The sequence below is a fragment of the Vitis riparia genome, chromosome 1, assembly GCF_004353265.1.
Source record: "Vitis riparia cultivar Riparia Gloire de Montpellier isolate 1030 chromosome 1, EGFV_Vit.rip_1.0, whole genome shotgun sequence".
In the NCBI taxonomy this organism is placed as follows: Eukaryota; Viridiplantae; Streptophyta; class Magnoliopsida; order Vitales; family Vitaceae; genus Vitis; species Vitis riparia.
In genome coordinates, this window is record NC_048431.1 from 21,750,878 (window position 1) to 21,774,640 (window position 23,763).

The window sequence follows — 23,763 nt, forward strand, 5'->3', positions numbered from 1 at the left end:
TGTTCTCCTTTTCCATGGTCATGTGTTTTAGTCGGGAGATCCCGTTGTGACGTGGCACATAACAATTGGGTGACTGACGACCTGCATCGGGACCCGATTTCTTCGATCTCTGCAAGCCCTTCGAGCCTTCGTTTCGGTTCTGCTCTTGAGTTTCGGGTATGTCTCGGTTTCCATCTCTTGTTGTTTGGTAGCAAAGAAATTCATCGGAAAATTATTCTTCAGCAGAAGCTGTGAATTGAGATTAGGGTTTTGCTTTTTTCGTGGAGGTTTTGGAATTGAGTTTTCTCGTCAAATCATAGTGGGCAACCATTGTTACTTTCAAGTTTTTGTCTTTCAGGTTTGGATGAAAGAAATGGTTTTGCTTAATTGCCCTAATGCTATTTTCACTTCCACTGAAAAATAGACACTGAAATTGTAGTGTTTGTGTGATGTGGTTTTGGCACTTACAATTCAACTTGACAGATCCTCGTTGCAATTGTTTAGGGTTTGGTTAAATATATCCTCTTTTCCCAATCTACCATATTTTGTCAAAAATAGTTGTTTTTTTCTCACTTCATCAGCTCTTGTTTTGGTTTGCGGTATTAAGGCCTGTTTGGTTCTATGGCGGAAAAGGGAAACTTGAGCAGTCTTAAGCATTTTCCTTTTCTCTTCCTGAGAAAGAGACGTAATGCTAGAGTGATTAACAATCATTTTGAACAAATAAGGAAGAAAAAAAAGGAAAATGAAATGCTTGGATCTAGTTTTTCATCTTTAATGATCTAGGTTGTGTTTCCAAGGACGTTAAATTAATTCACTGAAGAATTCAAATGTAGTATATTTTGTAAGATTGAAGTCTTAATCACTGGATTTGCAGTTCCTGTTATTCTTGGTTGGGTTTGTTCAATGAAGGGGCATGCCTAGATTTGTTCAATTTAATGTGCTTGAGTTGGGAATACAGTGATTCATGATGACAATGTTCTATGAAAATAAATAAATATATGAATAGACAAATAATGGTTCTGAATCCTAAGCAAGAATTTCATGATGGTTTTTCATTTGTGATTGTGTTTTTTGTTTTGATAAATTAAGGTTGGCTATTGTGAAACCTTGTATTTGTCTTTGAAAGCTTTTAAATGTAAAGAGTGGAAGTTGTTCATTTTTTGGGAAATCTATCCTGTTGGATGTGGGGTTTTCCTTCGATATTAAGTAAAAGCCTGTCTTATTTTTAATGATCTCCCTTTTCTTCACCATCTCCTTCTGTTCTTTTTCCTGTTCTGGAAAGCTCTTAAAAATAAACAGTGGTTATTATTAATAAACAGTGGCTATTATTCATGGTTTGGAATTGGGTTAGTTATTTTTAATGTGGGTTTTCCTTCAATATGTATGCAAATATCATGTTATATTTTTATTGATCTTTCTCTTCCTATTGCAACCTCTCTCTTTTCCTTTTCCTGCTTTAATCTTTGTGAAGTTTTATGTTCGATCCATGCAGTGCACATTTCTTCTTAGTCATGTTTTGGGTCCATGGAAACTGAATATTATGTCATCCATGTGAACATTATATTATATATATATCTGCCTTACTATGTGTCTTATTTCCTCTACTATGCATGTATGGATTTAGGATGTTGGGTTATCTGGAAATACTGGGTAGTAATTGGAGTTTTGCCTTTAATTTTTTTTAAATGCAACCTGGATAGCATGTATGAAGGTTATGTAAATTTTGTATTTTATTGATGCTTTGTCTTTCATTCTATCATTTTTAATCTCGCTCTGGAGATTCTGGAATCTAATAATGTGTTTGGTTTGTGAGATTCTTCTCCATCAATGGATGTAGATAAAAAATAGATAAAAAAAAATTCCTAGTATTTGTATCTTATTTTTTGTGAGATGATAGGTATATGGATTTGGGCGCACAGGGTGGAGCTGATAATGCTTGTTGTGTTTGTAGGATTGAAGGAAGACAAAAACCAATAATTTTAAAGAGAACCGAGATATGGTAAACCAAATATTAGCATTTTGAAATTTGAAGAATTTCTATTGGTTTAATTTTAAATTAATAATCTCTATGGTAAATATTATTGAATTTTCAGTCGGCGCTCTTCAATTTCCATTCATTTCTAACAGTAGTATTGTTGGTGATCTGTACCTGCACTTATTTGAAGATGCAATTTCCAGCAATCCTTGAACATAGAACTGGGTATGATCTCTCTACTAGATTAATCTGTTTCTTTGTTTTTATGTGTGTGTATGTGGTTTAAACATTGGTGGATGATTGATAAATAGTTTCAACTACGAATGTTCCCCCCCCCCCCCCCCTCTTGAATATCTTGTACCTTTGACATTAAAATCTCATTGATGTAATTAATGAAATTTAATCTATTAGTTTGGTTAAAATAGCTTGAAAAATTAGTACTTATGAACTGATTTAATACTCCATAGAAAATTACTTATAAATGCTGATGGACTGCATATTACTTGGGTAATGTACAAAAGGTGAAACCTAATTATCTATTGTTTTTTTGGTTCCATGCTTTTATAAATGTGCACCTGGGGCTAGAGTTGTAGTGCTTGAAATCCTACTCAGTTCTGCAGTTAGGCACCCAAGTGATTCCAAACTAATGGGATTAGTTAATTAATCAATAAATTTGTTCATGATTCTACCACAGGATGAATGTTGACTTATGGACACCCTCTTTTTCTTTAGATTTAGGTCTCTTGACTGAGATAGTGTCTTCTACTTTGGACTATCCTTCACAAGTTTTCATACTTTTCAAGGGATGGTGTTAATATTTAGCAAAGGTTTTAGCTGGGTGGAATACCCAAGGGTTACTGTCTTCTACTTTTGCAGGTGGTCTAATGGCAGGTTGCTATACTCTCAAAGCTATTCCACTCTGGATATTAAAATAATCTGCAAATTTTAAATTTTACTTCAACTTGTTTGAAATCAATTGTTCTTGGTCTTTTTAAGGTCATCTTTATTGATTCTTTTTTCAAGTTCACGTGTGGGTGATTTTAGTCATTTCAGTTGCTGGTTAGCTTTTTTACAAGATTATTTGTTGTGGTGGTATTTCATTTTGTGGATGAGTGTATTTGATTGTGTGAATGAGCATATCATTATAAGTTTCGTAGAAAGTGCAATGGGGACTAATGGCTGTATCATGTGGCAGGTTTCGGGGTTTCTTCTGGAAGGCAGCTAGAATAGGTAGGTTTTCCTTTATCAGTATACTCTTAATGCCTGTGTTGTAGTGTTTTATGCATTTTCACTCTTCAGATGTGATGCTGGAAACAACTCTTATAAGGGTGCACATAGCCCATTTGATCATGCTCATCTTGATGATATTGAACTAGCTTAGCTTAATGATTGAGGCCTATGCCCACTAGAAGCATTTAAGTTGCTTTGTTAGACTTAGTCTGGTGTTTCAAAATGTTGTTTTCTGTTTGGAAAGTCTGCTCCCTGATAGTTGAATGTAAATAACTGTGGGCAATAAAAACTTACTTGGGTCTGTGCTTTTGGTTTCAAGCTGTGAAATTGCACCAGTGTAATGCATTTATTTCTTAATCAGTAAATTGGTCTTTTTGAAAGGGTGTGAGATATCAGGTTGCCCACTGACCTAGCATCCACACTATATGATAACAAGACTGTAAAAATATTTAGAAAACATCTTAATTCCCCTTGCCTGTACTGCTGGAATGTATTATAATTTGTCAGGCTGATGCTTCGTATTGTGGTTGCTGGAACAGGTGAGCGATTGAGCCCTTGGGTAGCTGTGGGATGCTTCACAATGGGTGTGTCTGTAATCTTTTTCTGAGCAAAAAACATGTTTGTGTACTCTAATGTAAGGTCTGGTCTGTCAGCAAATATCTCCCTTATTAACATTTGATGTTACTGAATGGTTTGTGTGTTGAGAGGGTGATGTTGGACTCTGTTAAAGAGTCATTACAAACTGATTTCAGAAGCTGAGCCTGCATTATCAGGCAAATTTGTTTACTGATGACACCATCTTTTATACGAGTCAATTGGTTTTTACTTTTTAGTTTCCGAAGATGTTTTATTTCAGGTGCAGACTTGTTTTACTTGTTGCATAATCTAATCAAGTTTTTCCTTTCTTTGCGAAGTGTGCCTGACCAATATGCGGGAGCCCCTTGTGAGCCACACGTTAAAACTGTCCAATTTTCATTTGAGGTGGTTGCACTGATACATTTGAGTCCAAGTAAAGATTCAGATGGACCCTCTTGTCCCAGAGTATGACTTTCCTAGTCTATCTACGCATTCAGGATCCATAAAAGGTCCATCACAGATTTTGAAAATCTTACCTTAACTCTCGAGTTCATAGATTTAGATGGAAAAAGTTTTCTTAAAGTATCAGAGCAGCCTCATTTTAGCTGTTCTATGATAAAGTTACTTTAGACATTTGGTGCCTTTAGGGTGTGTTTTCCACATTCTAATTGGAGCATCACCATAGAGAAATTGGAGAAATGGTACACAGTATGAGCTCCCTCATTATGCATATACTTGATATATACTTGACATCAAACAGTAGAAACTGTCAGGAGAAGGAGAAAAGATATGAAATTGAAATTCGGGCAGAGGAGGCCTCAAAGCAGATGGAAAGAATTTTGGGATTTAGGGGGAAAGAAGTTTCTTGAATGATCAGAGTGGCATTATTTTAGCTTTTCTGTCACAAGGTTTCTTTACCAGTTTGGTGCTTGTATGCCTGTTTTCTACTCTAATTGGACCATCACCACAGAATTTAGAGAGTTTGCACGCGGAGTACACTTATTATACATATACCTGATATATACTTGAAAGAAGACAGTAAAACTTTAGGGTGAAGGGAAAATACATTAAGCTGCAATTAAGGCAGTGGGGGCCTTAAAGCTGACAGGGAGACAAGCAACTACATAAATCACCATCTTATGCTTAAATCTCCTTAATATCAAAATCTTCCCTCCACCCCATTGCAGCACAGCTAGGATTTTCTTCCTTATAGGCTTCTTTGTATCACATTCCTTGGTGACTCTCTCTGTCTTACCCTTTTCTTTGTTCTCTTCATCTGTCTTACCCTTATCTTTGTTCTCTTCATCGTTTTCTCCCCAATCAAGAGGATAGCTCCTCAGGAACACCCTTCTGTTATTGTAGTCTTCATTGCGAAAACTTCTAGCTCTCATTCCATTGTCCTCCATGCTTCTGCAATCTACACTGCTACAAGAAGTTAAGAATTGCAGAACAAGGCTCTGATTTCTGTAGTGTGGGAGAGTGAGAGAGGGCTTAGGTGGAGGATATTATACTAAGAGAAGGCACAAGAGTTAGAATAGACAATTTGAATATTCAAAACAATGTTATCCCTAGTATTTGTCTTTTTAGAAGTTCTGCATAAATATTCTTTTCTCCAATATGTAGGTATTGTTTAAGGAATAGTTTGAGTAATACTTTGTCATAGTGTCGTTTCTGTACTCTAAGAGGCTAGATATTTCACAGTACTGGTTGATGATTAGTGGGTTGTATTTGTTGAGATCAATACATCCTCTATGGCTTCAGGATTTTCATCTACTCTATCGATCACACAGGAATATGCCATCTAAACTTACAAGAGCAATCATCATATTCTTAACTATATACCTCTCTATACCAGTAAAAGGAGCCTTATGGAATATACGCCTCAGTTTCTCCTACAAGTACTTAGTGGAAAGTGTTGCCCTTGTGAGACCCAACAAGAAATTCTTTTGGGTGGCATGTGAATCCTGGAGTTAAAATAAGCAGATGAAAACACTCTTTACTCTTCTTTATTCTAGGTTTCGAATTTAGTAAGAGTTATTTTTCTTTTCATTAGAGCTGCTGAGGCATAGCGTTGGGGATCAACCACGCAGCCGGGTATTAGGTAGATCTGGAAGTATCAAAACTGGGTTACTGTTAAGGAAGAAAAACCATGATATAGGTCAATTCCAGCACCTTAGGACACGGAAAACAGCCAAAAATAATAACAGGAATAGAAGACAATTAGAAACAGTTTGCCGTAGAGGGAGAATAGAATCATATTATCCATCAGGTTCTGTCAGTTTTGCTTCTCCCGCAGAGGGACGACACCGCAAGCCACATCGAAAACGATGGCAAACACGATGAACCCAAAGAAAATTACGCCAAGTAATGCTGATTCATCAGGGTTTAGCAGTCTGACAGAGCATAGGTACAAAAATTATGTCAAACTGGTGACCTTGTGTGAGGTGTTGTGCTTATGCTGCAGGATGAAGACATTTCATTATCACCCACATTCAAATTTCTAGGCAATAGGAATAACACAGAATATCGATTGGCAAGAAAGTTTTAGGTAAAAATTTGGATGCCCAGATTAATTATTGCTTGCAATCATATTACCGGGGTCCATTAATTGGAGTGTTTATACTCCTAAGCCTTTAATTGCACTTCTTCTGATTTTCATGTCCCCTCCTGTTTTCCTTCCTTATCTTTCTCACCTTTTGTTTGTCTTTTCCCCAGAGTCTTTGACTGCTATCTGGAGCCTCGGTGGTCACTCTTCACAAAGAGATGGGTTGACAAATTACCCAATGGCTTTAAAAAATTTGATTTTTGTAATTCAAAAGAGAGAAATTCTCAAATACAAGGCTTAAGTAGCTTGCATAGAGCTGTGACAGCTGGGTTTCACACTTATATTTATTCATGTGTTTTGTAGCAATCAAGTTATTCTTTTTTTTTTTTTTTAAATTAAAAATTTTAATTTCAACAAAAATATTTTTTAAAAGTTGCCAGTAAATGTATATAGAGAAAGAACTTTAGATTGTATGACAATCCAGTCAAATTGTGCCCAGCTCAGTTGGATGTAAGCTACTCCAAGCAAAGGGCATTCCGAGTACAAAGAAAGTGGCCCTCGGTGAAAAGGTGAGAGCTCAGTCTCGAGTCAGGAGTCAGGACTGAGCCTTCATCTTCAACACTTTTCATTTGCAAAAGCCTTCTGATTACTTTTCCTTTTTCTCCTTTTACTCTTAAAATGGTCCAGAGATTGTCTAATTGTAATTGACATACCTAAAGATCAGAGTGAGATTGAGGCTTGAGACAAATAGAACAGCATATTTAGAGGGCAGCAAATAAAAGAGGAAGGAAATTATTTAGTTAAAAAAGATATTTATAATATATAGTGATTATTTAGTAATCAATTTTTTTTTTTAAATATATTATAAAGTTTGATTTTGAAGATTATTGTAACTTATCTTTTAATTGAATTTGTCGGTATTTTACTATATAATCTACTTTCATTAAAAAAAAAACTCATATTTTTACTAGAAATTATGAAAATCTTTTTACATCAAAGAAAAAAAATTCTCTCTTGAGTGTACTTTTTTTTTTCTATTTTTAAAAACAGGAAATAAAAACAATTTATATATATATAAAATACAAAAAAAAATAAAAAAATTGAGACTTATTTTAAAAAAATAATGAATTTTAAAAATTGTTTAAAAAATGTAGGGTCTTCAAAATACCTTATCAATATTAATAATTAATTTAAATGATAATTTAATCTTTTCATTTAATCAACATTTTAATTACTTAACTTAAAGGAAACCATTCCTAAAATTGTCCTCAGACCTAAAAAGTAAATTAATTAAATAAAAAATTAAATTTTCATTTAAGTTAATTATTTAAAAGATTAAAATTTTAATTTACCTTTTACATTTTAGGAATGACTTATGTTATTTCAAGTAATTAAAATCTTTATTAAATAAAAATATTAAATTTTCATTTAAGTTGATTACAAAGTTGGATTAAAGTTTCTACTCATACGCTGACTTAAAATAGTCACTTAAGATCATATGCACAGCTATATACATCAGTTTGCTTGCAGAAGAAAAGAAAGTTCAGAAAAAGAAAAGGAAGAAAAAAAGGAGAGGAGGTCACTGCAACAAGCAAGCTTGGGCCCTCCACATAAAGTTGCAACATTATTTCACCCAAAAAAATAAAAATAAAATTCAAGTTCAAATATTTTCAAATCAGAATAAAAATAATTAGTTGAGCAGGATCATGGTTGGATCTAGGGTTTTGATATAGACAATGTGGGTCCCATTCTTTTAGGAAAATTTGTTGATGGAATCATAATTACAGTTGATTTATTTCCCTAGGTGAAGGAGGATTGTACACAAGATATCGTTGTAGGCTTTTAGCCTATTCTATATTTTAAAGCCATATCCTAAAAGGCTGAATTCTTTTTTAAGAAAGTGGGTCACTCAACAAGTTCTTGACAAAAATTGCTCATCAAAGGGGAAAAAAAACCAGAAAAAGAATACAGAATACAACCACCATTGGAGCTTCCTTCAATCATATTTACCAACATTCTCATATTCAATAATCCACAGGGAAAATTTTAATACAAATGAATGAATAATTGAATCCTGAATCCTTAAACTATAAACCCATCTGCAATACGTATGAAATATTTAAATGTATATAATTTTATGTTCACATTTTTGTCAATATGGATTTGTCTGTCATCCCCAAATATAATAATGATGTTCACTTCTGCGTAGAGAACAATGGTGCCAGAGCTACCCAAAAGACAACTTTTCTTTCTTCCCCTGTTTGGTGGCAGAGAAAATACTCGTACAATTACAATCTGGTAATGGAAAATGGAGTATGGACCCACGCCTGCAAATGTCATTACTTCACTTTCAAGACCAATCTACTCTTTTCCCAGATTTTAGTTGAGTACACTTTATCTCCTTTTGCATAAAGCCAATTATTCCCCTGTTCCCCTTCCTGTTTGCCCATTACTTTACTTTCTCTCTACCATTGCAGAAGCTGCAAGTTGAAGCTGTAAATGAATGATTCTCCACTGTTGTAGACATGGGTTCTTGTGTTTCAGTCCATAAAAGCTCTGAGTCTACCATGAAACTTCAATGGTCCACTGCTTCTAAGACCACAGACAGTGTCTTGAATGAATCACCCGTCAAGGAAAACACTGTCAGTACCCAACAGTTCAAGCCTCAATTGAATCCCAGCTTCCGGGAATTGGGTATGATATTCTCTTCTGGATTGCATATTTACATTCTTGGTTCAGTTTTGGCTTTGATTATCATGGTTTGTGATAGTTTTGGTCATCAGATAACATGAGTTACTGCCAAAATATGTGTTTGTTGTGTTTAAATGTATGTGTTTGTGTAGACATCACCCATGGTTATGGCCAGTGGCAGCAGGAGGCATCAATTTAGAAAGCCTTATTATTTTTGTTTTGGTAATTCCATATACTGCAATAAGAAATTTTTTTTGAACATTTCAGTAAGTTTTATCCAATTCTTCATGGAAACAGATATATGGTTTGTTTATAATTTTTTTTACCCTTCACAAACCCTTCTTTGGTTGTTTGAAATGAGGACAGAGAAGAAAATTTTGAAGGCTTAGATTCTTTATTGCTGGTGTTTCCAAACGGTTGAGTTAGGGTTAGTGAATGGGGTTTTGTTTTCCCAGGTCCTATCAGAAAGTTTATAATTCTAAAATTTGTTGTTCTTTTTTCCTTCTCTGCATTTTTCCCGCAACCAAAGGCAGCATAATTGATTCAAATACTTAATTCATCATCATCATATCTATATATATATATATATATATATATAGAGAGAGAGAGAGAGAGAGAGAGAGAGAGAGAGAGAGAGAGAGAGTGCTAGACTCCTCTTCTCCCCCTCTTTTTAGCCGGTCTTTTCCATATTGAACGCTGGCCTGCCATTTCCCCCCACCTTGTTTAGGTCACAGGCATTGGAACATTATTTGAATGTGTAATCTTCTGCAGATGAAGGTAGAAATTAGAATACCTTAGCTTGGATGTGAAGGGATGAAATCTCAAGCCTGTAGAGAATTAAGTAATTATTGCATTGGTAGGTACTGGGAGAAATACATGCCAATGAGATGGATTGAAAAATAAGTTAAATGGGGTTGAGTAGTCAGGAAACCTTATTAACTTGGTGGGCACATGAAAGGGTATAGAGAGAAATGCCAGAAAACCCGGAGTGCTCCAGAAGTTTTTGCTGGTGTCTTTAACATTTGCTGGGTGTCTTCAAACCACTGAAGTGGATGCAATTTTTGGCTTCTCAAGGAAGAGTATGGAACACGAAATCTTAATTTTGTATTTCTTTCCAAGCAAAGGTTGAATCTGTTGGATGAAAATGACTTTTGACTGGCAATTGTCTAGTGGCGTGTCTAGTTGTTCCATTGTGCTAATATAAGGGGGCATAGCTGCATGAGGACATTAGCGGGTGAGAAAGTGTTTCGATTTGAGCTCTGCTAGATGGATGGAGAAACATGGCTATCTCAGGAGCAGAGAACTGATATTTGTTGTTTTTGTTTTCAGCTGCTTACTCAATTCTGAAAATGAATTTGAATGACTCCCTTGCATTTTAGGTAGCATTTGACAGTTCAAATCATCTAAGTTCAATGGCTCCATTACACTGTTGTTATAGAAATAGAATGGTGCAATTCAACTCTAAGACATGAAAACACCATAAGGTATTGGAAACCGATTTGAAGGTTCCCTTGGTACATCCCAGGCACTATAGATCCTGTTTTTGTGTTGGGACATTAACAGCCTGCTATGATTCTTTGATTATGCAATTCACGGCAGTTGTTACTAGCTTCCCACATAAAAATGGTTTCTCAAGTAGGTATAATAATTAACCAGACAATCTAATGGTCTTTCCCACTGTTGTATAGCTCCATAGCATTCAATATATTGCTTTGCTTACTCTTCTGGTCAGGTTATTTGAAATTTCATGGCATTTTCTTTTATTGAAGTGCACCTGTTTTTATTTTATTTTTAATTTTTGTGTAGGTAGCAAAGAGGAGGTATTTTTTGATTCGCAACCCTGGTTAGAATCTGATTGTGATGATTTCTTCAGCATCAATGGTGGTAAGATTAACTTAAATTTGTCTTGGAAAGAAATTCATTTTTTTCCTGGTTGTCTTCAGAGGAAGTATGATAAACTTTTCTGAGGGCCACAACTAAAACAGGCATTGCAGTATGAGAAAATTTCTAGGCTGTTTTTCATGCAGATTCGACACCCCATCATGGCAATACTCCAATGAACCAAAGCAGCTTCAGAGAAACTCCTCGACTTGATAGATCTCATCACATGGACAAGTCACCCAATTCCTTGATAGAGCCCTCCCCATCTGATAAGAAGAAACTGATTGAGCTCTTCCGAGAGAGCTTTGGCGATGACCCATTTGTTGGTAATCAAGACCTACAAGGAATAGAAAGTAATATGGCAAATGGAAGGCTGAAAGCCAAGGCTACCATTTTTGACTTTCTAACAAATAGAGGCTGCAGTAGTGAAAGATCTCCAAATAAAGGTTACAAACCTGAGAAAGAGAAATCCGCTCACTCTGCACAGTGTTGCCTTCCAGGTTTGGTTCGGAGCCTGAGCTTTAGTGATAGGAAGAGGAGGCCCAGCCCTGCCCACAACATCTGTAGAAGGTAAGCCAAGCTTTGCTCTGTCTATACTTTCAGGTGAAGTTTTGCTTCTAAATCAGCATTACTGAAATAATTTGGGGTCTCTAACTCCCTTGTTCAACTTTATTGGCCCTTCTATGGGCAGAGTTGTAAAGTGATCCATGAACCAGATGCCTTGTTTCACTGTTTTATAGGAACGAAAGGATTGAATTTGTATTCATTAGTCTGCTTCCATGATGTTACAGTCCTGTTCAATCTATAGGTTTTGTTGTAAGTTGATGGGTGCTGCCTCTTAAGAAATTCTTCAAAGATCCTTGTATAAAGAGTCTTGGTTGGTGCTTTCATGTCTCATATAAAAATCAATTGGCATATGGGATCACAATACATACTAGAGACAACTTGACTTCCGTTTTTGCCTATATAGCTTCTGACCTTTCTCTTTCCTTCCTTTCTGGCCTGAGACATGCCTCCTATCGTGCTTTCCTCCTTCCCCCTACCTAATGAAATATTTTTCATTAATCTACAATTAGCCTTTATATATATATATTTGAATCATAGTGGGCCAATTTTCTAAATGGCACTGGAGAAATATGAATGATAGAAGTTGAAGGGACAGTTTTTTTTTATTTACCATAAGACATCAAAAGTAGGTGAGCATCAAACTTATCAATACAACTTCTCCCTCACTATAATTACAGTCTTTATAAGTAACAAAACATCTAAAAGACATACAATTACAAACTAATATTTCAAACATACAATTCTTTAACACTAAACCTTCATTCACCAAATTGATTCCTCCATTGTATTTGATCTGAAACATGTAAATACACATAATTAGCTCCTAATTTAAGTAATATTAAGATTTATGTTATGCATAATAAAACAGGTTCAATGTCATATATTTTCGTATGGTCAACCTAATAGCCGATCAGAAGTTTCTCTGTCCGTGACTTCAATTAACAACAAAAATATTTAGAAGTTTGATTTTAGATATATCAGATTTTTTTAGTTTTCATATCTAATGGTATAAGCCATACTGATCATGAGAGTGTATCTCTCCATAAATTTAAAGACTTTTAACCAAGCAAATTGTAGTCCTAGCTACTTGCTTGTATTTTGGCATTCAATCTCGGAGATAATCACCTTGTATACCCTTAGAACTCCATTGAGACACTCACTTTCTATAACTTTAGAGAATTGAATCAATTATAGATTTATGGATTCCTTGGGACTCTTTGTTTAAGGGCTCAAACTCAAAAATTGATTACCTTGTACATATATTATGATATATCATTCTCTTTATTGATAACATTCAATGGTGAAAAAAACTAAGGACTAAAAGTTAAAAAAAAAAAAAAAAAAAAAGAATCTAGTTGTTAAAAGGGAAAAACTTATATTTACATACATATAACTTCTAGTGTCTAAAAATATTTGCCTTTAACAGCATCCTACAAAGATCAATTTCATTAAAAGAATTCAAGTTCCTTTTTGACTTATCTTCGGTTCATAATATAATTTGGGTGTTTAAAACACTATGATTTAATAAATATTGAGAGATGTTAAGAGATAATAATAATCACCAGAATAGAATAGTATAATTATTAATATATGTTAGGGATAATAATAATTATCAGAATAATTACCCTAACAAACTTAATAACAATCAAAATATATCTTTAGAGGAGTTATGGAAAAATAATAATTGGTTATAGATATAATCACCCACAATTACCAAGATAACCAACTTAACAATCTCAATAACAAATTAACCAATCAATCAAGGTTATCAATATCATCAATCTGAATATAAGCAGTAATAAAAAGGATATATAATGAGATGCAAGATTTTTACGTGGAAAACCCCCACAAATTATGGAGATAAAAGACCATGAGGTCTAACCAATCTAAATCCATTATTCGAAGTCAAGTTACATAAATGTACTTTGCTTTACTCTAAAGACTTGCTCTCTAGCACTTACAACTTCATCCACATTTGGCTTACAACTTCATTCATATTTGGGACATAACAACTCTATGTTACTCCCTAGTAGATCCTTTGACCACTCACATTTGGGACATAACAACTCTTTGTTATTTCCTAGTAGATCCTTTGACCATTCTGAAGAGATTACTCCCTAGTAGATCCTTTGATCATTATGAAGGGATTAAGGTCTTCAACCCATGATTCAAATATTCAAATATTTGAATGAGAGATTAAGAATGGTGTGACAATTAAGCTTTCTCTCAAGGAGTCCCTCTCTTAAGAATGAGAGGTTTGTCAAACGATATATCTCCAATCTCCCAAATTCTCTCACCCTTAAAGGGTTATAAGAGGTATTTATTGACAATCTCTCACCCTTAAAGGGGTTATAAAGAGGTATTTATAGGCAAATACTAATCTCTCAGCCTTAAAGGGGTTATAAAGAGGTATTTATAGGCAAATACTAAAAAAATATCAGTATTTTAAGTTTCCAAAATGAATGAGAGGTCTCTCAAATGATATATCTCCAATCTCCCAAAATCTCTCACTCTTAAGGGGTTATAAAGAGATATTTATAGGCAAATACCAAATGAGTCTCAATATCTTAAGTTTCTAAAATAGAGTTTGAGTGAAATTCATTCAAAATGTTTACTGGTTGAGTTGGTTGACCACTTATACAAAATTAACCACTTGAGCGGCCCCTACTTTTGAAAAATCATTTAAAACATTTTAAGTGCAAAAATAATACCGATCAAGTTTCTAAAATAGAGTTTGAGTGAAATTCATTCAAAATGTTTACCACTTAAGTGGGTTGACCACTTATGCAGAATTAACCACTTGAACGGCCCCTATTTCTTTTGAAAAATCATTTAAAACATTTTACATGCAAAAATGATACCGATCCTTTTATACCTCAAAGAAGCCTTATATGTCACAAACCAAACCTTTTTAGACTTGCATGTAACTTCTTGGTTAGATAAACAATAACCTTTGATCTTTGGAAAATAAGTTACTATCTAAAAAGACTTGTATAGTTAAATATTAAAATGAACAAAATTGCTAACATATAAACAAGATTCAATGTCCAAACAATCACCATTCATTTTTTCTTTTTGAATTTAAATCATTTTTTCCAATTAAAGAATTATTTAAGAAATCATTTAACAAAATTTGAGTGTATATAACAAGATTAATAGCCCTCTAATGTGTAATAGAGATAGGTTTGCATTACCTTATGCATTGGAATTCATATTCCCTTCGTTTTTTTCATGATATTTTTTGCTTTGAAACCACATCACCTTCTGTAAAATAGATAAATTCATTGCAAAGATAATTTACACAAAATAATAATAATAATAATAAACAAGGAAAAAGAAAGAGAAAATATGTAAGATAGCTCACCTCTTTAACCATGAGCTCCACTATTTCTATTCATCTTCCTTTTGAAACAAGTCACACCCACTGCAATAAAGACATACATCCTATCTTTCCCTTCACCAACAAACCAACAATAAGCATGCCTCCAAGACTTCTTTAGAGCCAGAGTGCCACATACAACCCAAAATCCCACCGAGAAGCCCAATCCCATGCTTGTGAAGAACCATGACATTTCCCACCCATCTTCATCACCTTCCTTTTCATCTTCCTCATCTTTGTGATCTTCATTAGGAGTGGAGCACTGGGTTGACAATGGAAGCCCACAAAGTCCTAGGTTACCCTCATACATGGATGGATCATTGAATGTCTGGAATTGGTTAGTTGTTGGAATGGGTCTAGATAGGAGGTTATGCGACAGGTTCAAATGGCTCAGTAAGGTTATAGAAGCCATGCTCGGAGGAATTGGGCCTGAGAGGTGGTTACGCGAGAGGTCTAGAGTTTCTAACCCTTGCATGGCTCCAATATTCTCAGGTATCGTTCCATTCAATTGGTTACGGGACAAATTCAAGGTGCCCAAAGTTGAGAGATTTGTGATCCCATGTGGGATCTCTCCCTATAAGTTATTACTAGAAAGGTCTATCAACTTCACAATTGAAAGTATCCTCTGGAATTCCATTTTTTTTCCCTTAACAACTAGGTCCATTTCCTCCCAGTAGTAACCATAATACAGGTCATCTGGAAAAGTATCCAACAAGGTCGTAGAATTTAAAGCACTCAAATGGCCTAAGCATGGAGGGATGGATCCTGATAGATTATTAAGTGCAAGGTCCAAAATGCAGAGATCAGAAAGCCAACATAGTTGTCGAGGAATATTTTCTGTCAACATGTTGCCTCGTAGGCGTAGCTGCTTCAGTGATGACATTCTTTCTCCGATCCATTTGGGTATCTCACACAAAAACTTGTTATTTCCAAGATCAAGGGAGTACAAGTTTATGCAGTTTTGTAAGCTTGGAGAGAGTTCCCCGGAAAGATTGTTGTCGCCTAGTTTCAACAAGTAAATTACTTGAATGGAACATATGGAACTTGGAATCTCTCCATACAGTCTGTTCTTGGATAGATCAACGATGCCGAGCAGTTTTATATCATTCCAGTGACTTGGAATCTTTCCTGATAAATGGTTATTTGAAAGATCAATAACACGTGAATATTTCAGTTTAGTTAATGATGATGGAATGCTCCCATTTAACAAGTTCCCATAAATAGCTAGGACTCTCAAACTTGATAATTCCCTGCCAATATTGGAGGGAATTGGACCTGAAAATAGATTGTTTCACAAAACGAGATATGTCAAATTATACCACAGTGGGAGTGGACCCTCTAAGCGGTTGAAACTTAAATTTGCCATACTCCATCCATGCGATGTGCTGAAGGATAGTGGGCTGGGAGGCTTTCCCCTTAATTGGTTCCTGGAAAGATCTAACTACCCAAGTTGTGGAGATGATTTCCAAGACTGATCTACATCTCCTCCTAATCGAGGGGAGGTGAAGTCATGTGCCACAGTGGGATGTGTAGGATAAAAGAAAGGTGATGATCAGGCTCTGGTATGATAGAAGACATGAAAGTATCCAGGGTGAAATGTTTGAGTACGAAATGAAAGGTATGTAAGTATCTAAGATCATCCAAGTATGCCGAGAGACTAAACCCGAGGTGTCAATAGCTCCATAATCCATCAAAAGAAGCAATCACAAAATAGAAAGTCAAGTCTCGATATCAAAACATCCGACTAGGTGGCTATGCCCTAGTATGCAATGAGGACAACATGAAACAATCCAATGATCTCTATATCATTCGGTAGATGCTCCAATGTAAATAATCAATCTGACTTCCCTCCAAAAGATGAATATGCCCCAATGTAAAGGATCTGATAGGGTGACTATGCTCCAATGAAACATGCTCTCCATCCTGGCTATGCCCCAGTGTAAAGTAGTGTATCTGAGTCAACAAATCAATCAATCTCTACTCTTGGTGCTAAAAATGGAAACATCTCAACATTATCCATATGAATCAGAATCCCCGAGCTCTATGAGTACGAATGAACTGGCTATGCCCCAGTATAAACCATCTGAAGTGATTATGCTCCAAGATAAATCAAAGTCTATCACCAATGAGAGGGCTACGCCTCAAAATAAATCGTCATCTCAAAAATCAACTATCAATGAGTAGAGTGTGTCACAATGCAGAGTATCGAGTAGAGTGACTATATCTCCAATAAAAACGCTCTCCAAAATGGCTATGCCCCAGTGTAGGGTCACCCCATAACTCCTAATCCATCATAACCCAAGTGAAGAAGCAAACTGACTATGCCAAGCATCATCCCGAAAGAAAATGTCATCGATGAGCGGGGTATGCCCCAGTGTAGATCACATCACCTTTGAAAATCCATCACCGATAAGAAGGGTATGCCCCAGTGTAAATCATCATCTCAACTCCCCATCCATCATGCTCCAAGAAATAATCTCCAACCAATCTCAAGTATTGCCCATGTGTGAGTCGTTAAGCATAACGTGTGAAGTCATGGCCTCAGGGTGGTCTTAAGACGCGGGACGTAACGTAGGCCAAGGTAATAGGGTGAAAGAAATGAAAGGAAACTAGGCTCAAAGATCCCAATGATATAATCCCCATACATTTTGTGCATGAGATGCAATGCGTAGAAAATGTCATGAGTCCTGGACCTAGGGGTCCCCATACGAAAAGTGACAATTAAGGAATGGACCCATTGAATGAGCAAGTATGATATGTGGATTCTAAATCCAAGTTAAACATCAAGCAGAATGAGTAAAAAAACAAATCAGATGAGGTAGGGTGAAACGGAGGAATAAAATAAATATAGAAGAAGGCAAAGAGATAGAAAAACGAGTAATGGTCAACCTGCATCAAAGCATGGAAAGTAGTTACATCCGAAATAGATAGAATGATGGATAGAGCAAGAATCCAGAGATACTAAAGAAAATGTCGCTTGTCTCTCTCACAAAAATCGAATGGGCGATTCATACTCTCACCCAAAATATACCAAGATAGAATCTCAGAAAGAAGCTCTCATACAAACTCTCTCTAACACATAAACTCAATGAAGCAAACTAGCACGTCCATACACATGCCCAATGGAGAATAATAAAATGAACAATGCACTATCTTTTTTTTTTTTTGCGCATACTCTGATCAATAGTGAATGATCTCCCATGAAATACATAGCCAAATGAATAAACTCTCCCCATGTATTGATGTAATATGAATCCTCACTAACAAGACAACCTCTCAAAATAAGATCTCTGAACCACTGCTCATAAGGCGAATGGGGGGGGGGGGGGGGAAAGGACGTGACAATCCTCCATGCAGTGACGTATGAAAAACCACCACTCAAGGTGAAACAAGGATAATGTCGAGTAAGCCATGATGAAAGAAAAGACAGAGAATGAACATCTCATGACTGTGCTGTATAGTCTCAAGTGGATCTTAGGACAACCAATTCCACTATAATGCTCAATGTCTGGCATGCGAAACTTGGCGGGCAAGCTAGCCACCGGTATGTCATCCCTATCATCCCAAGTCAAACCTCCATCATGTAATCTGATCTGTCTCATCCTGGCCTCAAGCCTCTCAACCCTAGCCTCTTGCTCGGTCAATCTAGTATCATCAGTAGTAGTAACAATGAGAGGCAACACTGTGGCAGCAGGTGGTGGAACAGTCTTGCAATGATCTGATAAATGGAATGGAACGCCATGTGAAGTCCCAGGTGGAAAAACCTGCGCTGTCTGAGGTACATGAGGAACTGTATCGTCAGTGCTAATGCCGACTGGACGATGATCCTGGCGAGAACTCTCTATCTGATCCAAATGTCTACTAACCCTTGCCATGAACTCCTGAATAGAAGCAAGTGTGGAAGCTAGCTCGTCTGACATCTCGACCGAACTGTCTAAACTCTGATGTGAATCTGCTTTGATCAATCGACCTCCAACTCTCCTCCAAGGATGTAACTCCAGACTTAACCAACTCCTAAACTGACTCCCTACAATGCAAACAAAATGGATGAAGAACACAAGATAGAACTCTAAAAGAATATAATACAACATGTAAACACATGGCCTTGAGGTGGCAATCCATAATCTGGATGTATGATGAGAACTCTGGAGTCATAAAGGTGTCCACTACAAGATGGCTACAAATGTGACTAGAGAATTCCCATCAATAATCCAAGATAAAAAATGTGTGAGAAACACACTATCACGAGATCAATACCCCATCTATAACCACATATCCTTGAATCAACCTTCAACTCGAGCTCCATAAGATAAAGATGATAAGGTGATCAAGGCGACTCTCTCGAAAAAGGTGTGAATGTAAAAACATGCCTTTCACCTTTCTGTAATGAAAATATGAGCATCGAGTTGAAAATTAAATCAAGTATCCAACAAAGAATGAGGTACTGAGCCCGTGATAGGTGCACAGTGTAAAAAGATGATCATGAACATATCTGAAAGCATCGAGTAAGTGACAACAAAGTGAAAGGAGTGTGCCAAGCCAAGAGAGAGACGAAAGCCCTAGGGAGAAAACATGCTAAACTCATCGAGTGAAAAGAACAAACTAAGGCAACATGACAAAGATGATCCAACCAATACTCAAACCCATACCAATCTCTGAGCACTCTCAATTGGAGACTAAAAAGAGGGAGTGTCGAATCCGAACTATGACCACAGAGGCTCTGAAAGCCGTTAGATGCACCCACGTGTAGGTAGGGAGTCCTAATTGAAGGATCTATGGCTCAACCTACGAGGTCAAGGTGGCTCTAAATGGATATGGGTGGACTTTTAAAATATCCCTAGCAGAAGTGATCGTACCCTCCGACGGTACGCAACCCTCTGCATGTCTCTAAAGAGACGAGGCGCTTCTATGCAAGGTGGTCATCACCTCCACACATGCACTACCTCGCATCCCAGGGGGTTCCTATGGTGAAAGCTCTCACAACTCTCAGCACTCAATGGTAATCTAAGTGTACAGTGAGTGGTGTGGGTGCATCCGAAAACCCTATGAAACTAAAAGAGAACACACTGGTCACACAAATATCCTGAAATCTAGCTCTGGGCTATACAAGTCTTCAAAGTTCGGACTCCAATCAACATCAATATGTCGACCACCTCCAGAATGCTCCCAAACATCGATATAGCCCATCGCTAAACCCTACTCCTAATCACTAGCTCGGTCAGAGTAACAAACACACATAAGGCCTCACATTTGCAATAGTGAGATCCGGAATGAAGGGAATGACCGAAACCAAGAGAGTTGGAGGTAAGAGGATAGATGTGCGGCTCACACGGACAAACGACATGCGATCATGCAGAAGGAGGGTAGTCATGCAACATGCAGTGAAACAGAATAGGTATATATCATCCAAATCTACATACAAGCTAATCGAGAAGAATAACTGGCAATGATAGCATGCTCCATAACAATCATGATAATATACAACCAAAAATCAAACATGTCAAGATGAACGAGATAAGCAACAAGAAGAATGTACATGTCAAGGTGAGTAGAGTGATCGTACAACTTGGAAAGTCGACATGTGAGGAAAAGCGAAATGATCAATCAATATAATCAACATGTCAATGTCCCAAACAAATACAATAACCAAGCATGCATCAAGGGTAATGATATCAAGAGCTCTCAATGTGTAATCAATAGTCAAATAAACACACGCACAAAGAGAGGTTACTCACCGATCGACTAATTAAACGCCACATTTGCCCCATCTTAAGTTCAAGCTTGACCCTTTAGTGATTCCCAGCGGAGTCGCCATTTTGTGGACCCCACATTTCGGTTCAATGTGCTTCCACCTGATGGCGAACTCGGTTTTTATTCAAAAAATGATTTTATTTTTAAGAAAATGAAAAAAAAAAAAGACTTGGAGTCGCCACTTATTTTTGTTTTATTTTTAAAGGGTAAACAAAATAAGAAAGAAAACCCTAAGTGTGACTCCTTATTTTGGAAAAGGTGATCTGTAAAAAACCGGATCGAGTTCGGGGGTCAGGTTACTTATCGGGAAGGTATGGTAAAGACCGTAACACCCCTCTAAGTCCCTAAAGATGGGTCTCTACTAATAAAATGAAGCAAGTATGAGGATTGATAAATAAATCAATGGATACCGAATGAAAATAAAAACAAAACACCTGAATGAATATGAGAGGCAAAGAACGTATCTGAGTGATGAACTGATTTATTTCATGGGAAGCAAAGGTTAGTGAACAAACATAGGATGATTGTGTGCATATCATGGAACAGAGTAAATCAATCATGTATAGCAATCAAATCGATCAATCAATCAATCAATCATAAAATCACATATGTCAGACCCCCACCAAAACCCAATTTATTTTGCATGAATTAATATCACAGATTCCATTATTCTGGATTTATGAAAAATTCATTCATGCTTATTAAAATCAAGAGGAGCAGAAGATAGTTTGAAAACCAGAGTGGAATTAAAACTATTTGTGAGAAAATTGGATTTTTGAAATTTATTTGAAAAATTGGAGTCTCGAAGATTACTTGAAAATCGGAGTTTTGAAAATTAAATTTAAGAATTAGAATTTTGGATATTAAATTTACAAGAAATTTGATTTTGGATATTGAATTTGAAAAAATGAAATTTGAAAGAAATTGGAGTTTTAAAAATTAAATTTAGGAAATGGAATTTTGGAAATTAAATTCAAAAGAAATTGGATTTTGGAAATTAAATTTGAAAGAAGTGAAATTTTGGAAATTAAATAGAAGAATTTGAATTTTGGAAATTAAATTTGAAGGAAATCGGAATTCCGAAAATAAAATTTGAAAGAAATTGGAGTTTTAAAAATTAAATTTAGGAAATGGAATTTTGGAAATTAAACTTAAAAGAAATTGGATTTTGGAAATTAATTTTGAAAGAAATCAGAATTTTGGAAATTAAATTTGAAATAAATGAAATTTTGGAAATTAAATTGAAGAATTTGAATTTTGGAAATTAAATTTAAAGGAAATCGGAATTCCGAAAATTAAATTTGAAAGAAATTGGAGTTTTAAAAATTCAATTTAGGAAATGGAATTTTGAAAATTAAATTTAAAAGAAATCAGAATTTTGGAAATTAATTTGAAAGAAATCAGAATTTTGGAAATTTATTGAGAATTGGAGCTATGAAAATTAAATTTAAAAATTATAGTTTTGGAAAATTAAAGTTTTGAAAATTAAACTTAAAAATTTAAAAATTGGAGTTTTGGAAATTAAATGAAAATTGGAATTTTAAAAATTAGAGTTTTGAAGATTAGATTAAGGAATTGAAGTTTTCAAAATTATTTGAAAATTGGGATTATGGATAATTATTTTAAAATAGAAGTTTTGGAAATTAAATTTGAAAATTGAAAATTTGGAAATTAATTTTGATATCAAAATATGAAGAATTAAAAAAAGATGAAATGTGATGGTGGGATTACATGGCCACACATGGGGCCCAAGATGCAATTGTGTTGAGTTTGATGATGGCAAGTGCTGTTATCTCTCATAACATATTGACATTGACTTTTTATTAAGACAAACAACCACTAACATTACCAATCCCATTTTACATTGAATTTTTTATTCACATAAATAAACACTAATATTTCACATACTCATGACCGATTGCATTGATTTCAAGATTCCATATTAACATCAAAACTAAAATTTATTTGACTTCTATGACCGGCCACTTTGAATTTTTAATTCAACAACAAACATGTCACTAGCTCAATCCTCCATGGCTGCCACTCGATCTCCAATCTCATTGATTTCTTTAATTAAATAAACACAACCCATTAACACCACTCATAGTCAGCATGAATCACATATATACCATTAACTATTCACCATGGCCGGCACTCATCCTCATTCCACTGATTTTAAGAATTAAAATAAAGCATTAACACTCTTCCATGTCTACCATGCGTTCATTTTATTTTTGAACCTCAAACAAACACTAGCTGTTGACATCCCTCATAGTCGGCCACAACATTCCACGTTCAGCTGATTTTTAAAGTTCAACAAAGGCCATTAACAAAGAATTCCCATGGCCGACAGTCATCCGCCCTCACATCAGTTTTAATCTTTTTAAATTAAACAAAGTGTTCCACTAACATCTTTCCATGATTAGTATGCATCCAAGCTATTGATTTTTTTATTCAAATAAAAATAAGGCCATCATAACTCACCTGTGTTTTGTTCCGATGGTGATGCGTCTCTCCTCCGGTGATTGTTCTTTCCAACCACAGATGAAGGCTCCCTCCAAAAATCCTTGTTTTCTTGCCTTCCAAGCTAAAATGAATCCCTTCCAAAATATCTCTTGCAAGCTACCTGAAAGCACCCCCTCTAGCATGCTCAAACCTCTCTTGTTTTTCTCTAGAAAAACCTCTCTACCTGTAACAGAAACTCTCTCAACTTGTTTTTTCCTCTCTCTACAAACTAAAAATTCCCCTGCTAATACTTTTCTTCCTATTTTCTCTCTGTTTCTCTAATTTCTCGCTCTTCCCCGAATATCCTGCCCTCAAGCTCTCATTTTTTTTTTCTCTATGAAAAACACTGTTCCAGCCATCATCCCTCTGCTCCTCTGCTTCCACGACAACAATTCACGTCTCAACCATCACGTCCATGCATGTCCGGCTCCTCCGGAAACCGACCCCCACTTTTGAATGAAAAAAACACAGCTCTCCCCCGAGTGTCAGAAAAAAACATTGGTTCCAAGAGGGGTCTACAAGTTCTCTTCTATTTTTTAGAATAACATTTATTTAGGAACTTCAAATTTTCTCGACTTGTTTTCCATATTTTCAAATATTTTTTTAAAAGTAATTTTTATCAATAATACTTTATTTTTAATTATTCTCCATCTTTGTAAAATAGTTTCCAAAAAATAAGTGAAA

The 23,763-nt window shown here is 35.6% G+C and overlaps 2 protein-coding genes and 1 pseudogene across 3 annotated transcripts; 2 read left to right on the forward strand and 1 right to left on the reverse strand.

Moving 5' to 3' along the window:
• The first annotated feature begins 19 nt into the window (after positions 1-19).
• LOC117931515 (protein kish) lies at positions 20-4,021 on the forward strand. The gene is made up of 5 exons (XM_034852515.1): positions 20-156; positions 1,931-1,978; positions 2,073-2,179; positions 3,150-3,184; positions 3,724-4,021. The coding sequence occupies exons 2-5, from the start codon at positions 1,976-1,978 to the stop codon at positions 3,789-3,791; spliced, it is 213 nt and encodes a 70-aa protein (XP_034708406.1). The 5' UTR covers positions 20-156; positions 1,931-1,975; the 3' UTR covers positions 3,792-4,021.
• Positions 4,022-8,562: 4,541 nt separating this feature from the next.
• Positions 8,563-11,763, forward strand: LOC117912062 (uncharacterized protein At3g27210-like). Of its 2 annotated transcripts, XM_034826524.1 has the most exons (4): positions 8,563-8,687; positions 8,783-8,999; positions 10,803-10,880; positions 11,024-11,763. In XM_034826524.1, exons 2-4 carry the CDS (start codon positions 8,831-8,833, stop codon positions 11,449-11,451), a joined length of 675 nt encoding a protein of 224 aa, XP_034682415.1. In that variant the 5' UTR covers positions 8,563-8,687; positions 8,783-8,830; the 3' UTR covers positions 11,452-11,763. The 2 variants fall into 2 exon arrangements, with proteins under 2 accessions (XP_034682415.1, XP_034682406.1); XM_034826515.1 differs by having other exon boundaries at positions 8,564-8,999.
• A 3,177-nt stretch (positions 11,764-14,940) lies between these two features.
• On the reverse strand, positions 14,941-23,513 carry LOC117921127 (annotated as a pseudogene).
• Between the last annotated feature and the right edge of the window lie 250 nt (positions 23,514-23,763).

Coding starts and splice junctions, on each gene's coding strand:
- LOC117912062 (XM_034826524.1), top strand. CDS start 8,831: ATGGGTTCTTGTGTTTCAGTCCATAAAAGCTCTGAGTCTACCATGAAA. Junction 9,000..10,802: donor TCCCAGCTTCCGGGAATTGG/GTATGATATTCT, acceptor ATTTTTGTGTAG/GTAGCAAAGAGGAGGTATTT. Junction 10,881..11,023: donor TTTCTTCAGCATCAATGGTG/GTAAGATTAACT, acceptor TTTTTCATGCAG/ATTCGACACCCCATCATGGC.
- LOC117931515 (XM_034852515.1), top strand. Junction 2,180..3,149: donor ATCCTTGAACATAGAACTGG/GTATGATCTCTC, acceptor ATCATGTGGCAG/GTTTCGGGGTTTCTTCTGGA. Junction 3,185..3,723: donor CTGGAAGGCAGCTAGAATAG/GTAGGTTTTCCT, acceptor TTGCTGGAACAG/GTGAGCGATTGAGCCCTTGG.